This window comes from Neltuma alba, unplaced genomic scaffold (genome assembly GCF_004799145.2).
Source record: "Neltuma alba isolate B1F8T4 unplaced genomic scaffold, ASM479914v2 tig00011344_pilon, whole genome shotgun sequence".
Lineage (NCBI taxonomy): Eukaryota > Viridiplantae > Streptophyta > Magnoliopsida > Fabales > Fabaceae > Neltuma > Neltuma alba.
Window position 1 is genome coordinate 44274 of NW_021636045.1, and position 12546 is coordinate 56819.

General features: G+C 33.1%; 1 protein-coding gene across 3 annotated transcripts; it reads right to left on the bottom strand.

The window, feature by feature from the left end:
* Positions 1 to 3525: 3525 nt before the first annotated feature.
* LOC114712321 (FRIGIDA-like protein 3) lies at positions 3526 to 8077 on the bottom strand. 3 transcript variants are annotated; one of them, XM_028896841.1, is made up of 5 exons: positions 7871 to 8077; positions 7482 to 7532; positions 5257 to 6316; positions 4894 to 5066; positions 3526 to 4207 (listed from the first exon to the last, which is right to left on the bottom strand). In XM_028896841.1, exons 3-5 carry the CDS (start codon positions 6302 to 6304, stop codon positions 3785 to 3787), a joined length of 1644 nt encoding a protein of 547 aa, XP_028752674.1. In that variant the 5' UTR covers positions 6305 to 6316; positions 7482 to 7532; positions 7871 to 8077; the 3' UTR covers positions 3526 to 3784. The 3 variants fall into 3 exon arrangements, with proteins under 3 accessions (XP_028752674.1, XP_028752673.1, XP_028752675.1); XM_028896840.1 differs by having other exon boundaries at positions 5257 to 6314; positions 7477 to 7532; positions 7871 to 8076; XM_028896842.1 differs by lacking the exon at positions 7482 to 7532 and having other exon boundaries at positions 5257 to 6314.
* Positions 8078 to 12546: the final 4469 nt, after the last annotated feature.

Here is a 12546-nt window from a genome sequence, read left to right on the forward strand (position 1 = left end):
TTAATCATGAATTTTCATTTCTTGATTTCCTCCATAACTACCTGACTCACAAAGACAATACCAAAGACAAAGTAAAGAAAGAAGGAGGAATTCAAAATGAGTGTAAGCAAGGATAAGGCGTAAGTATCTTCAAGTTTTTGGTATAGTTTTCATAAGTTATAGTAAGATAATTATTAGATATGCATAAAGCCCTGTTTTAGACAGTAGAAAAACATAATGAATTGATAATGTTCTGATATATCCAAGGTGATAAAAGATGAATCAAATAATGTTGCAGATTTGGTACTTAGTTCAAGCAGGGGCAGAATATCACACTCTGTAAGCATTACATATAATCTTAAACAAGCATAAAACAATGCTCCAACATGCTTTGCTACACTGTTCCTTCTCTCTCCGAGACAAGGAATAATAATTTCAAAGTAGATTTTCTATTCAAAATCCAACAAACCATCGCAATATTATTTTGTTACAAGAGAGATAATAGTACAAGCTGAAACTTCACCAAATATTCTAAGGTAGAGATCCTTCTTCGCTGCACCAGGTTTGTGGCTATGGAAGGTGGAAATGGAGATAGGGTTTTGAGCTATGGTGGAAGAATCAGAACATAGCAGCGCCTTTCTCTCCCTCTAAATTCTGAAGTGAGAGACGTGGCTGAGGTGAGGACTAGAGTGCAATGCTTTGATTTTGATTTAGTAGCAGCAAAGAGAAGGACGAAGAGAGAGAGAGAGAGCAAGAGAAAAAAAAAAGGGAGGGGATGAGACGGAAGGAAGAGAAAGGAAATGGCATTTTTGACTTTTCTCTTGCATTTCATAATTGCAATTTAGGACCCGGTCTCTGATAGCTATTTTGTGAATTGAGGTACCCAAATTGCCATTTTATATTTTCAAAGGTCTTTATTTGCCATTTTCCCTATGAATTATTTAAATATTTTTATAAAATAATTTTTGCGCAACATAAAAATAATTCCAATACAAGTATCTTTATACGAGAAGCCGGGACAGTAGGAGTCGGTGCTAAGCCATGTTCATGGGGCCTGGTAGAAGAGATACTAATAATATACTCCTCCGGTCCTAATTATAAGACCCAATTGACTTATTTGAGGAGATTAAGGAAGTAAGTTAAGTTGGTTATTTAAATAAATAAGTGTTATCATTCCTAAAATATCCTTACTAATTAAGTATATTGGCTAAAACTATTATCATTAGAAGGATTATCTTGGAAAAAATGCATAAATATAAGAGACAAAATGGATTGGGGTCTTATAATTAGGACCAAATAAAAAGTCAAATGGGGTCTTATAATAAGGACCGGAGGAGTATTGAATATTGATGATATTGATATTGATATTGATATTGATTGATAAGAGCCTCAATCAATTTTGACTCTTTTTTTCCAATTAGTTCACCGGAAAATTACCAAAAAAAGCACCAATGGTACCGGACACACTTCATCACCTCTCCACCTCCACTTGACATAAAGGTGGAGGGTGACAATAATATATTGGCTTCTCTTTTTCATTTTTCTTTTGATCACACATGCACCTAATCACAGGTTTGAAACGTTCTTATACTAGAGGACCATACATATCATTATTTCCAAAGGGCTCTGGCCAATTTTGACTCCTCTTCCCTTCCTATCATTTTCTCCTCCTTTTTTTTAGCCGTTAGATTGACATCGATCTCTTTCTTTAATTGTTAGATTGGCACATTTTAACGGTTGAAAAATCTAGTGGTTTTTTTTTTTGTGTTTTACTGATTTGTTCCCTTGACTGTGAAAGAACATGGTATATAGGTCCCATTTGGTATAAAACATTAAAAATGAGGAATAGGAATTGAGATTGAAAGTGTAAAACTATATTAAAAGAATGTTTAGTATGAGCAATTGTATGATACTTGGGATTAGACAAATCTATATATGTGGGATTGGAGAATACTATGAGAGGAGATAGTATTCTCCAATCCTATCTATATGGGATTGCTTAATCTCATGTGACAAGAAATCACTCATGCTAAGCATCCTTTTAACATATGTTTTCAACTCTAATTTCAATCCTTATCCCTTATTTTTAATACTCCGTACCAAACATAACCATAATGTAGATTCAGAAGTTGCTCTTACGTGAGTTTCATTTCACCAACTCAGTGGCAAGCTGCAAGTTTGTTTGTTGGTATAGCTTTTAAGGTGCCAACAATTAAGAAAATCCCATAAAGCAGGATTTGTGTCCCCCGTAATGAATCAGAAATATCTTAGTTTTCTGCCTACTACTAGGCACAAAACGATATTGGGGAAAAAAAAAAATTAACAACTTAAAACTTTCCAATAATTACTAATAAAAGTTTAAATCATGAGTATCCTCAAAAACTAAAGTTGTCAACATATTTTAAGAGACTTGTTGTTATCATAATTTTCTTGAAAATGAATTATTTAAATTACTTGGAAATATAAATTTCTTCAAAGTGAATAGTGATAATAACCCTTTAGAATTTAGTAACAAGTTTTTCTAATAAAAGACAACGATATTCTGATTAAAAGGATTTGTTTAGAGTACAGAACAACCAGTGGAACTAGAAGTACAGAAATGACAAAATTATATAATGGTTCTAACTGAAACTGTGCAAAGTAGCAAGTGATTCTTTTTTTTAAAAAAATGACGATCTTTCAAATTTAGGGAATAACCCTCATATGCGCAAGGCTTCTTTTCAAGTGAATTTTATCCTGTTATGATTTTGAACTCCTAATGAATGACTGGGAACCACTGGGCGTTTTGCTTCAAAAGAAGGATACTGGTCTTGGCCTCGTTGAGTTTGCCAGTCCGACGCCCAGATATTCTCATGACTTGAAATGACTCATGGTTGTTGGACATGTATATTCACTAAAATCAAAAGAAAAATTCTTAATACAAAATAGAAAAAAATATTTAAGACTGAATCAGTCCCAAGCCATAGACTCGAGAGCATTTGGCAACCCTTATAATCACTTAAAAAAAATATTTTTATACAAATTAAAACATAATTTCTCTCACATACTTGCCTGTAAAATCATTTTTGAAAAGCTATTCCAACCAGTCAACCACCCTTTTTTTTGCTTGGGATAACTAGAAAGACAAGATTTTGAACAGCCATCACAATGCAGCACAAATTGTTAATGTTCCAAAGGCAAAAATTTTGTGGTCAAACCAAAAAGGTGAAATTTCCAAATCTTCCACACCAACGTCCCTCAGGCCTCAACCCACTTTTCCAACACAGATTCGAGCGTCCATTAGATGGTAAATAGCGACCAGTGAATTAAGGACAATGTTTTTTTAAAACAGCCATTGCAGGTACAATCGAGCACAACATTACAATAGCATACATAAATCCAATGACAGTTCTAAGAACCCTGTGATAGTGTCAGGAAAGAAATGGAGAGCGAAATAAAAAGAAAATTAGAACAAAGCTGACTATGGAGGAACGATGACTCTAACGTTAGTCTATGCATTTCAAGACTTCAACATATAACCACTATGATAAGTGAAATTCCATGCAGTGCATCAGAAGCATAGACAGTTAGGTTTTAGTACACATTTAAAGAGAAAAGCATATACAGCAGCGTTGTACAAAACGAGAGCATAGTTCATACATTAGAAGATCAGAATATCATCTAGTACAACAGCTAAATGTTTTAAGTTTCTCGTCTTAGTGATTACAAATACTACATTGATAAAGTGCAACATCCAACAGTTCAGCGGGTTAAGACTAAACATTAAGCAAAAGGATCATAGTCACCTGTTCAACATCTCTGCTAACTAGTGGAGGTATGTCGCTTGATACTGATAGCCATTTCCAAAGTAGTTGCCATGATTAGGAGAGAGGTTGTAAGCCCCGGAACTCATGATTGGTGGGCAGTGATTGTCGGTTGGTCCAGTGTACATATAGGGAGGTCTGTCATACACATACTGCGGGTACCTATCAGCAACTCTAGCATAGGAAATTTTGTCAGCAGGGGCAATGTTAGTAACACGGGGACCATATCCTACACCATTAGCACGGGGTCTCTTGGGTTGAGGCTTTGTCGTTTCAGTTACTCTCTTCTTATCAGCCTTGGCTTTTTCTAGTTGAAGGACTCGTTTCTGGAGAGGATCCAGAGGATACTGCTCTTCAAGTTTATGCTCTTCAATGCACTTGATTACAACTTTGAGAGCAGTCAGCTCTCTTTCATTAACTTCAACCTATAAACAGCGAGTCAATGTCAACAACTGAACACTAAATGCCTTCAATATATTTAAACACATTTCAATCAAGATAGGAAGATGGCCCAAAAGATCATGAATATCTGCCATCAAGGCTACAACTAGACTAAAGCAGCAAAACATTTCAGAATATATCAAATTTCCCATGATATATGACTTTTAAGTTTCAATTCTGTGGCTAATAAGAGGGTTGTGTAAAACATGGCAAGTTAAGAATAATTTCAGATTTAACAAGTATGATAGTAAAGGAGGACCCTACTGACCGATTGCACAAGCAGACAAGCCAGAAGCACCACATCTTTGATTTAAACACAAATTTCAACTTGGATATTCAACGTTATCACAGGAACTACCAAGTTTGGCAAACGGCAAAACTGACTGGTCCAAATATAGCCCAAGTCAACATAGAAGCAAGAGTACGAATTGGGGTTAATATAATAAACCACGTCAACAAAAGTAGTTTCCACAACAGCAAACATTCCTCTACAAATGCCAAACTCAGAAGATTTTTAATATGGCCATGTATCACCTAGTTAGGCAACTTCAACTGATAGTATGAACGAGAATTACAACTCAATGTTATTTCAGTTTAAAAGCATCAAATAAAGAAGAACAGTAGCAATGCTTATTTAACACGGCTGAGAGCCTGAGACTAAACTACAAACCTGCAATGTGGGAGAAGAGTTGACACTTTTGACTGGAGAAGAAGCCTTTCTAGCATCCTTCAAGTAAGATTTTAGCAAAGGCACGGGAGAGAACTGTTCTGTAAGATCAAAAGCGAAGGCCAAGTTAACAGCATCAATCTGCCTCCCACTGTTCACCAAAACTTCAATAACACCTGCACATCCACAATGTAAAAATGAAGCATTAAACACATGCAATATCAAGATTACTTATCATCGTTAGAAATGCAATGTCCATGCATAGGACATGCTTTCCGAAGCATGTTGGTGATACTCTTGATTAACAAGCTAATAGGTATAAGGAACTGATTCATTCTGAACATTAGTAACGGAAACAATACACACCAGGCATTTTCTCTGACAGCCCAAGACAGCGACATAGGTCAGCAGTTTGACGTCTTCGAGACACCATTGGTATTAGCCTGGATAGCTCCTCTTCATTAAAATCAGAGGCAATACCAAAACTGGCTAGAAGTTGCAAAAATGCATGAGCCTCCAAGGAGTTCCCATTGCTAGCATCCATGTCAAGGGCATCCAATTTTGGTTTCCACTCTTCCGCAATTACCTTAGCCTTATTCTTAATATTTTCTGATATCAAATCAGAAACACAGTCTAAGTTGGTTAGCAACACACTTAAGCATTCCATCAGCATAATACAGGTTCGACGAAGACCTAACAAGTTTGCATCCTTCTTGACATCCTGATTTGGTGCCTCCATAGGGTAAAATCCTTCCAATGAATACAGAACCAAAAGGGCTGCATTAGGGGCAGATCTCAATGCATGCGGTATTTCATCCCTTATGGCAGCCAGGTCCTTACGATTATCAGATATGAATTTGTGCAGTCCTACTGCATTCATCTCTTCACACAGTTTAACCAGCTCAGGATAAGATTTCACCTCCACATTTCCACTTTCATGAGAATCTTTCAACCCACCCAAGTTACCCTCAGCAGACAAGGATGTAGCATCTCCTGGTTTCTTCTCCATTCCTGGTGCATCTTGACCACCATTAGAGACAACAGCCAAATCCTCAGATAAAACCTTCCTGTGCTTTTCTCTAGCATTAAAAATTGCAAATACAGCAGCGTTTCTTTTCTCTTGAAGCCTCTCCAGTGAAGCTTGCTCCTTGGCCAAAATAGCTGCTTCTCGCTTCTCCAACATTTCACGAGCTTTTATTGTTTTGTTTTCAAAGTCTTTTTCTTGGTCTTCCAATTCATGAAAACGCCTCTTCAAGGATTTCTCAAGCCCATGAAAATGCTCCTCAAGTTCTTTCCATTTCAGGTTAAGGGTTACAGCTCGATGACTTTCAAGTTCAGCAAATGCTTTTTGCAGCTGTCGTATCTTAGAGGATGTAGAAACCATCAATGAAGCAACAGAGTCGGTGTCTTCCATGGAAAAGAAGCTGAAAAGAAAAAAAAAGCATGAACTGCATACTTATATAATGCAAACAGGAATTTTGTACAGTTCAGTGCTATGATCTTGGCTCTGCGAAGAGGATAAAAAGTAAAGTTATCAACTGGTTTAAACTTATAAAAAGAAACCATCCAACATTCCTCATATCACTGATGCTCAAAATGAGCAGTCCCTATCGAAGGGTTCACCAGTTTACACATGAAGCTCTAGAGGACATATGTGAAGAATTACAAGTTGTGGCTCTAGAAACAGAATGGTCTTAGAAAGAACAGCAAAAGCAAAAATATGCAGTGAAAAGAAAAGGTCAGAACGATAGCTTGCAGATAAGAACATCTTTATGAAAACATAAGGAATTCAGTTAGAATTGAAAATTAAAAACCATATGTAGCTTCCTAAAACACTATTTGTCCACATTAAAACCACCTTAAAACAGAGCAATTTATAATCTGCTTGCTAGACACTTTACCAAATGCCGGCAGCATGGGCATTCAATAAATCACAAAGGAGGAATGGTTAAAAACCTATAAAAAATCTTGGTGCAGAAGGACTAAAGCCCTAAGGTTTAAAACCTCCGACATTGCAGTTACTTGTGACCTGGGTTGCACTATGAACGTTTGGGTGCAAAATGAAAATGAACCAATTCTCAAGGGTAAAGAGTGTAACTCTCCATGCATACTTTCCCTTTCATTTAAAATACGATATCCTCTAGTCTTCCTTTGAGGTACGTGAAAGCCCAAACCTTTTGAATAATTCATGAGATCAAACTGTTTCTGTATATAGTGTTTGGTTAGCCATGAACTTCTATAGCAGCAAAAGGCAGCATATTAAGACTAAAGTGAGTGATTTCAACATTATGATAGAAACAGGGAAAGCAAAGCAATTGTTGAACGTCAAGAAAGGTTTCCGTTGATCCAGATGATATGTTAAGGTAAAAGGGTAATGAAAGGCACTGAGGACTTAATCATTCACCAATCACATACATCAACACATCCAAACTGAATTTGAATTTCATGCAAATCATAGGTTGTTTAGTCTAAATTTCTTTATAATTTGTCTCATCCATCCCACTTATCTGGCTAGATTGGTCACTAAGACTTTGAAGTAAATAACAAACTACAGCCTTCAAAACCAAAAATTGCGGCAAAGCTTACCAAATAAGACGTCCCCAGTTTGGGATCCAAACCTTAGATTCACGGGAACACAAACCCTAAGAACAAATTAGGCCCAACATTATTAAAGAATGATAAAGACAAAAACAATAACAACCCGAAGTAGGTTAAACTTTTGCTCTAGTAACACCCAGAAAATTCTCACTATAACCCTAAAATTTGCAGGAAAGAACAATTTACAAAGTCTCCTGTGCAGGAAACTTCCAGAGCAATGTCTACGAAATTCCTTCAACCAGAAACTCAAAAGAATTAGCAGGAAAGTGAAATTCCCTTCCTTTTAAACAAGAAGAGCCGATCCAAACTGAAAACAAGAACCGATTAATGTGATAAAATCACAAAAAACAAAAATTAAAACAAAACGGCAAGGAAAAGTTACCTGATTGATCTGATGAAAATTACTAAGACGACGCCTAAAGAGAAAATTCTCAATCCAATTTCCCCTCGACCGGTGTGGGTGTGGCAGCCGTAGCTCCGCAACCCTTGAGAGAGAGAAGGGGGAGAGAGAGAGGGTTGAGCGAGAGAGAAAGAGGAAGAAAAGAGAAAAAGTTAAGCTGAGGAAAGAGTGTGTTTATTCAGAGTCACAACCCCCCTACCTCCCTCCCTCTTTCTCTCTCCTACTTTTTTTTTTGGGCACCCCCGTTTTTGCTATGCGCTCACCAATACCATTGTCCGAACTGTTATCTACTCTGTAAAGCCACCACCCATGTCTGCTAAAGACTTCATTGAATTACCTAGGCCTTGTTTGGTTAAAAGAATCTGAAATTTATCAAAATTACAAACTTCTCCTCTAATTTTATATAAAATTCTAATTTTTCCCTGATTTTAAAGAGTATATTTTAGTGTCTCGCCTCTAGCTTTTGTTTGAAGGATTCCAACTCTAACACATTAGTTTTCAAATTATTTTTGTTTTAAAAAATTTATTTTAATATATCAGTATTTGAAAATGTTGTTTCATCAAATAAAATTTCAATCTCCGTATATTTATGATAACGTCTTAAAATTTTATGATTAAAAATGAATCTTATCAAATTAAGGGAGTAAAATGAAATTTAGTGTAAAGCTAAATGATTGAAAGTGTATTTTTGTCACTGAAAAAAAAAAGCACTTTTGTTTAAATTGTTAAACTTTAATAAAAATAATTTTTGACCTTAAATAATTACACTACTCTTAAAATTAAGAAAGAGGGTGGGAGAAAAGCCGTCTTTATCATATTTGTTAAGATATTTCTTAATTTTTGTTGGCTTAATTATCATTTACTTAGCCAAATTTTTTTAAAAAACCGTTGAATGACCCCTTACATCTTTTAACTATTTTTCATGCAATTGGACCATTTAGAATTTACAAAAAAAAATATACACAAAAAAAGCATTTACGAAAAATATTCTTTCTACATGTTTGATTTATCTTTGTTTTTTTCTCAAATAATGTAGTTCAATAACTAGTTATTTAGTTTACTTAACTATTAACCATGGTCTAAAGTTATCTTCCATTTAAAATTAAACTAAATTGGTAATCCTAATCTTTATTGTCAGTAATATCGTGTACATCTATAAATTTAACACACCACACAAGTATTAAATGACAAATGTTCACCGTCAATCTTTACTTTCACACATCTTTGCTCTCTTTTTCTTCATTTCCTCTTTTAAAATTTCTTTGCCTATTTTCAATAGAATTAATCACATTTGTCGTTATAACACCCTTTCATCTTATCAACTAGATTTCCAGAATAACGAGTAGAATTAACCATAATGATATAAAAGAAAAGGAAAATTAATTTATTAGTTCATATAGCTTCACTTAATTTTTCGATAAATTTTTATATTTTTTTATTGGATCCTTACAATTTCTTCAATCATAAACATCAATTCCTTTAGTTATATAATTTATTAATTAAGATTAATGTAGATGTTAAATAAATTACATATAAATTGCCACAAAATATAAAATAAAAAGAAGTTTTTAAAAAAATAAAAAAATGGAATAAAATATATTCATTGTCAACATAAAAATAAAAAAAATCATTATGCTTATAATTTAGATGCTAAACAAATTACATATAAATTGCTACAAAATATAAAATAAAAAGAAGTTTTTAAAAAAATAAAACAATGGAATAAAATATATTCATTATCAACATAAAAATAAAAACATTATTATGCTTAAAATTATCTTCCTTTATTTATATATAATATGCAATCTAGTTGATTTTGATTCTATTTAAATCTATTCGATAAAATAAACTGAAGTGTATACTGAGTGTGAATGAGAGTCTAAGTCATCAGCTACTAAAATCATTTCTTCTGTAAGTTATCGTCTCCGGTTTTTAACATAAGGGTTGAATAATTAATTTAAAAATATTTGAAAATTATTTAAGTTAATTATTTATAATAGATATATGTTAAATTTTTTAAATTATCCTATATAATTATGTGCATTGAAATTATTTTTGGTTGAATCTTACATTGAATATGGATTTCTTTTGGAAAAAATTATAAATTTTGGGAGGTAAAATGAATTATTGAAATCTTATATTTAGATAAAATCTAATATCTCACTAAGTTTTATATTAAAAAAAAAGGTAGTGATAAATTACGAGTACATACATCAATACCGATAATTGAAAAAACTGCAGGGACCCGACAAGATATTATGAGGACCTAAGTGAAACTGCAAGAGAAAATGGGTTGGAAGGCAAGAACTTGGGTCACCGATAAAAATGATGCGATAACTTGACCCGACGAAACATCATTTTCAATGGAGAATGATGGCCCGCCAAGGTGAAATGACAATAAGGGTCATCGGAATAGGAGATAATAAACATATTTACAAAAATGTCCTTACATTAAGACAACGCGAGACCTCTGCCTCCGGATTCCCCAAAAACTTGGTGGGTCGGGTCAAGCCATGTGAAACCCAGGCCACAGAGAGCACTGTAGAAAAAGTGTTAAACTCAAGGTTATAAAATTTTTTTTCTTCATAATATGTATTTTGACTGGGATAAATAATTGAAGCTCTTAGCGGTAAATTATAGGAAAGTGTAATGGTAATTGAAGAATATACAAATAAGAAAAAAATTGTGGTAAATAATAAAGGGTTAAGGCGTATTTAGCACCGAAAGTATTTTTTCTGGTGCATCTAGCATTCAAAATATTTTGTGGTGTATCTAATATCCTAAAATATTTTTCCGTTAGACTTAGAACCTTGAATTTTTTTTTAGCGTTAATGCTGGATGTACCAAAAATAATTTTTAGATGCTAGATACGTCTGAGAAAATACTTTAGAGTGTTAGATAAATCAAAAAATACTTTGAGATGCTAGACGCATTTAAAAAATATTTTAGAGTGTTGAATGTATCATAAAATATTTTAGTATACTGAATACATCTGAAAAAATACTTTGGGATATCAAATGTACCTTAACATGATAATAAAAGATCTGGTTCTAAATTCTGCAAAGCTGGCAGTGATTGAATAGGAAAATCAAACATCATCAAATTTTTTCGATAATACATATCTTGACCTTTTAAGTGGTAAATAACGTCAGTTGAGAGAAGTTTGAACCGTATATTCTAGAAAGTCCAATGCATAGATTAAAAAAATGTGCGTAATTTTCTCTAATAAAAATGGGTGTAATTTTCGTAATTTTGAATAAATATTTGTTATTTTAAATTTTTAGCAGGCCAAAAAAATTTGGTGCTTGATCAGAGCTGGACCTAATGATGCTACTTCTCCAATCCTTAATATAAGATTTAATTGCTAAATTAATTTTGGTCATAAATATAAAATCTATTTTTTATATTTATCATTTTTTTCTAAATTATCCCTATGGATATTCCTTCAACCATAATCAAGTAAGTGAAGAAGGGAGGATAATAAGAAAAATAATTATGGTGTTTTAGAGAAAACATATCATATTTTTTATAATTAACTAACTTACCTAACTTTCTTAATCTAATCAAATTAATTAAATAAGTCTTCTATTGAGGATTGGAGGAACATTAAACATTAATGGCCTGTTTGGTTTATAAAATCGATCAGACTGTAATGATAAATAATATAGTGATGATTATTTGAGTATTTGTTTGGCGCGTCATCAAGTAATTATAAAATGAAATTATATTTTATTTAAAAAATAAAAATAAATGCTAAATAATTTTTTTAGCTCTATTAAGGCTAAAAGTCCAAGGTATGTTTGTCTAAGTGTCCATTTTGGTATGAGGAAACTGAGGGAAAGAGAAGGGAAGAAAAATTTTAATGAACTCGTTTTAAAAAATTGAAAAAATGGGGTTTAAAATTTTGTAATTAATTTTTCTTACTTTTTCATCTTATATTTTCACTTTATCAAAATTTTATGACCATATTTCTTCAATTTTTTAAATGTTGACTCATAAAGGTTATAGATATACACACGTTAATTCATATAAGTTGAAATTCAGAGGTGATTACTTGATTTGTTAATTGTTATTATCAGTTGCCATCAAATCACATTAGATCACTTTACTGCCCTGACTAGATACTTAAATTAACAAAATATATCAGGATTAGGATTAAATGTAAACGTCGTACAGGGAATTGAGGGAGACATGCTATAAGTTTAATATTACAGGAAAAATAACAATAACATACCTTTTGAATTTTAAAATGACAAATAAGACATTTGAATAAACAAAATGACAAAGAAGGCATTAGGTATCAATATAGAATTTTGATTTTTGGCCTCAAAATATGATGCAAAACCCATTGACAAAGTAGTAACTCTTACTATGAAAGTTGTAAATCTCACTATGTGTTTTGTAAAATTCAGCGTAGAATTGTATTGTTTTTTTATAGAAAAGTTGCCTAACCTCTCAAAACAGGTTGCAAAACCCATTGACCAAGTAGTAAATCTCATTATGAAAGTTGTAAATCCCACTATGTGTTTGTAAAATTCGGTGTGGAATTATATTTTTTTTACAGAAAACTTGCCCAACCCTTCAAAACGGGTTGCAAAACCTATTGACAAAATAGTAACTCTCACTATGAAAACTGTAAATCCCACTATGTGTTTTGT

What these genes read in the sequence shown, in the direction of transcription:
- LOC114712321 (XM_028896842.1), bottom strand. Translation starts at nt 6,304, where the DNA reads ATGGAAGACACCGACTCTGTTGCTTCATTGATGGTTTCTACATCCTCT. An exon ending in GCTGTCAGAGAAAATGCCTG is followed by an intron (nt 5,067 to 5,256) that starts GTGTGTATTGTT and finishes GTGGATGTGCAG; the next exon opens with GTGTTATTGAAGTTTTGGTG. An exon ending in ACTCTTCTCCCACATTGCAG is followed by an intron (nt 4,208 to 4,893) that starts GTTTGTAGTTTA and finishes CGCTGTTTATAG; the next exon opens with GTTGAAGTTAATGAAAGAGA.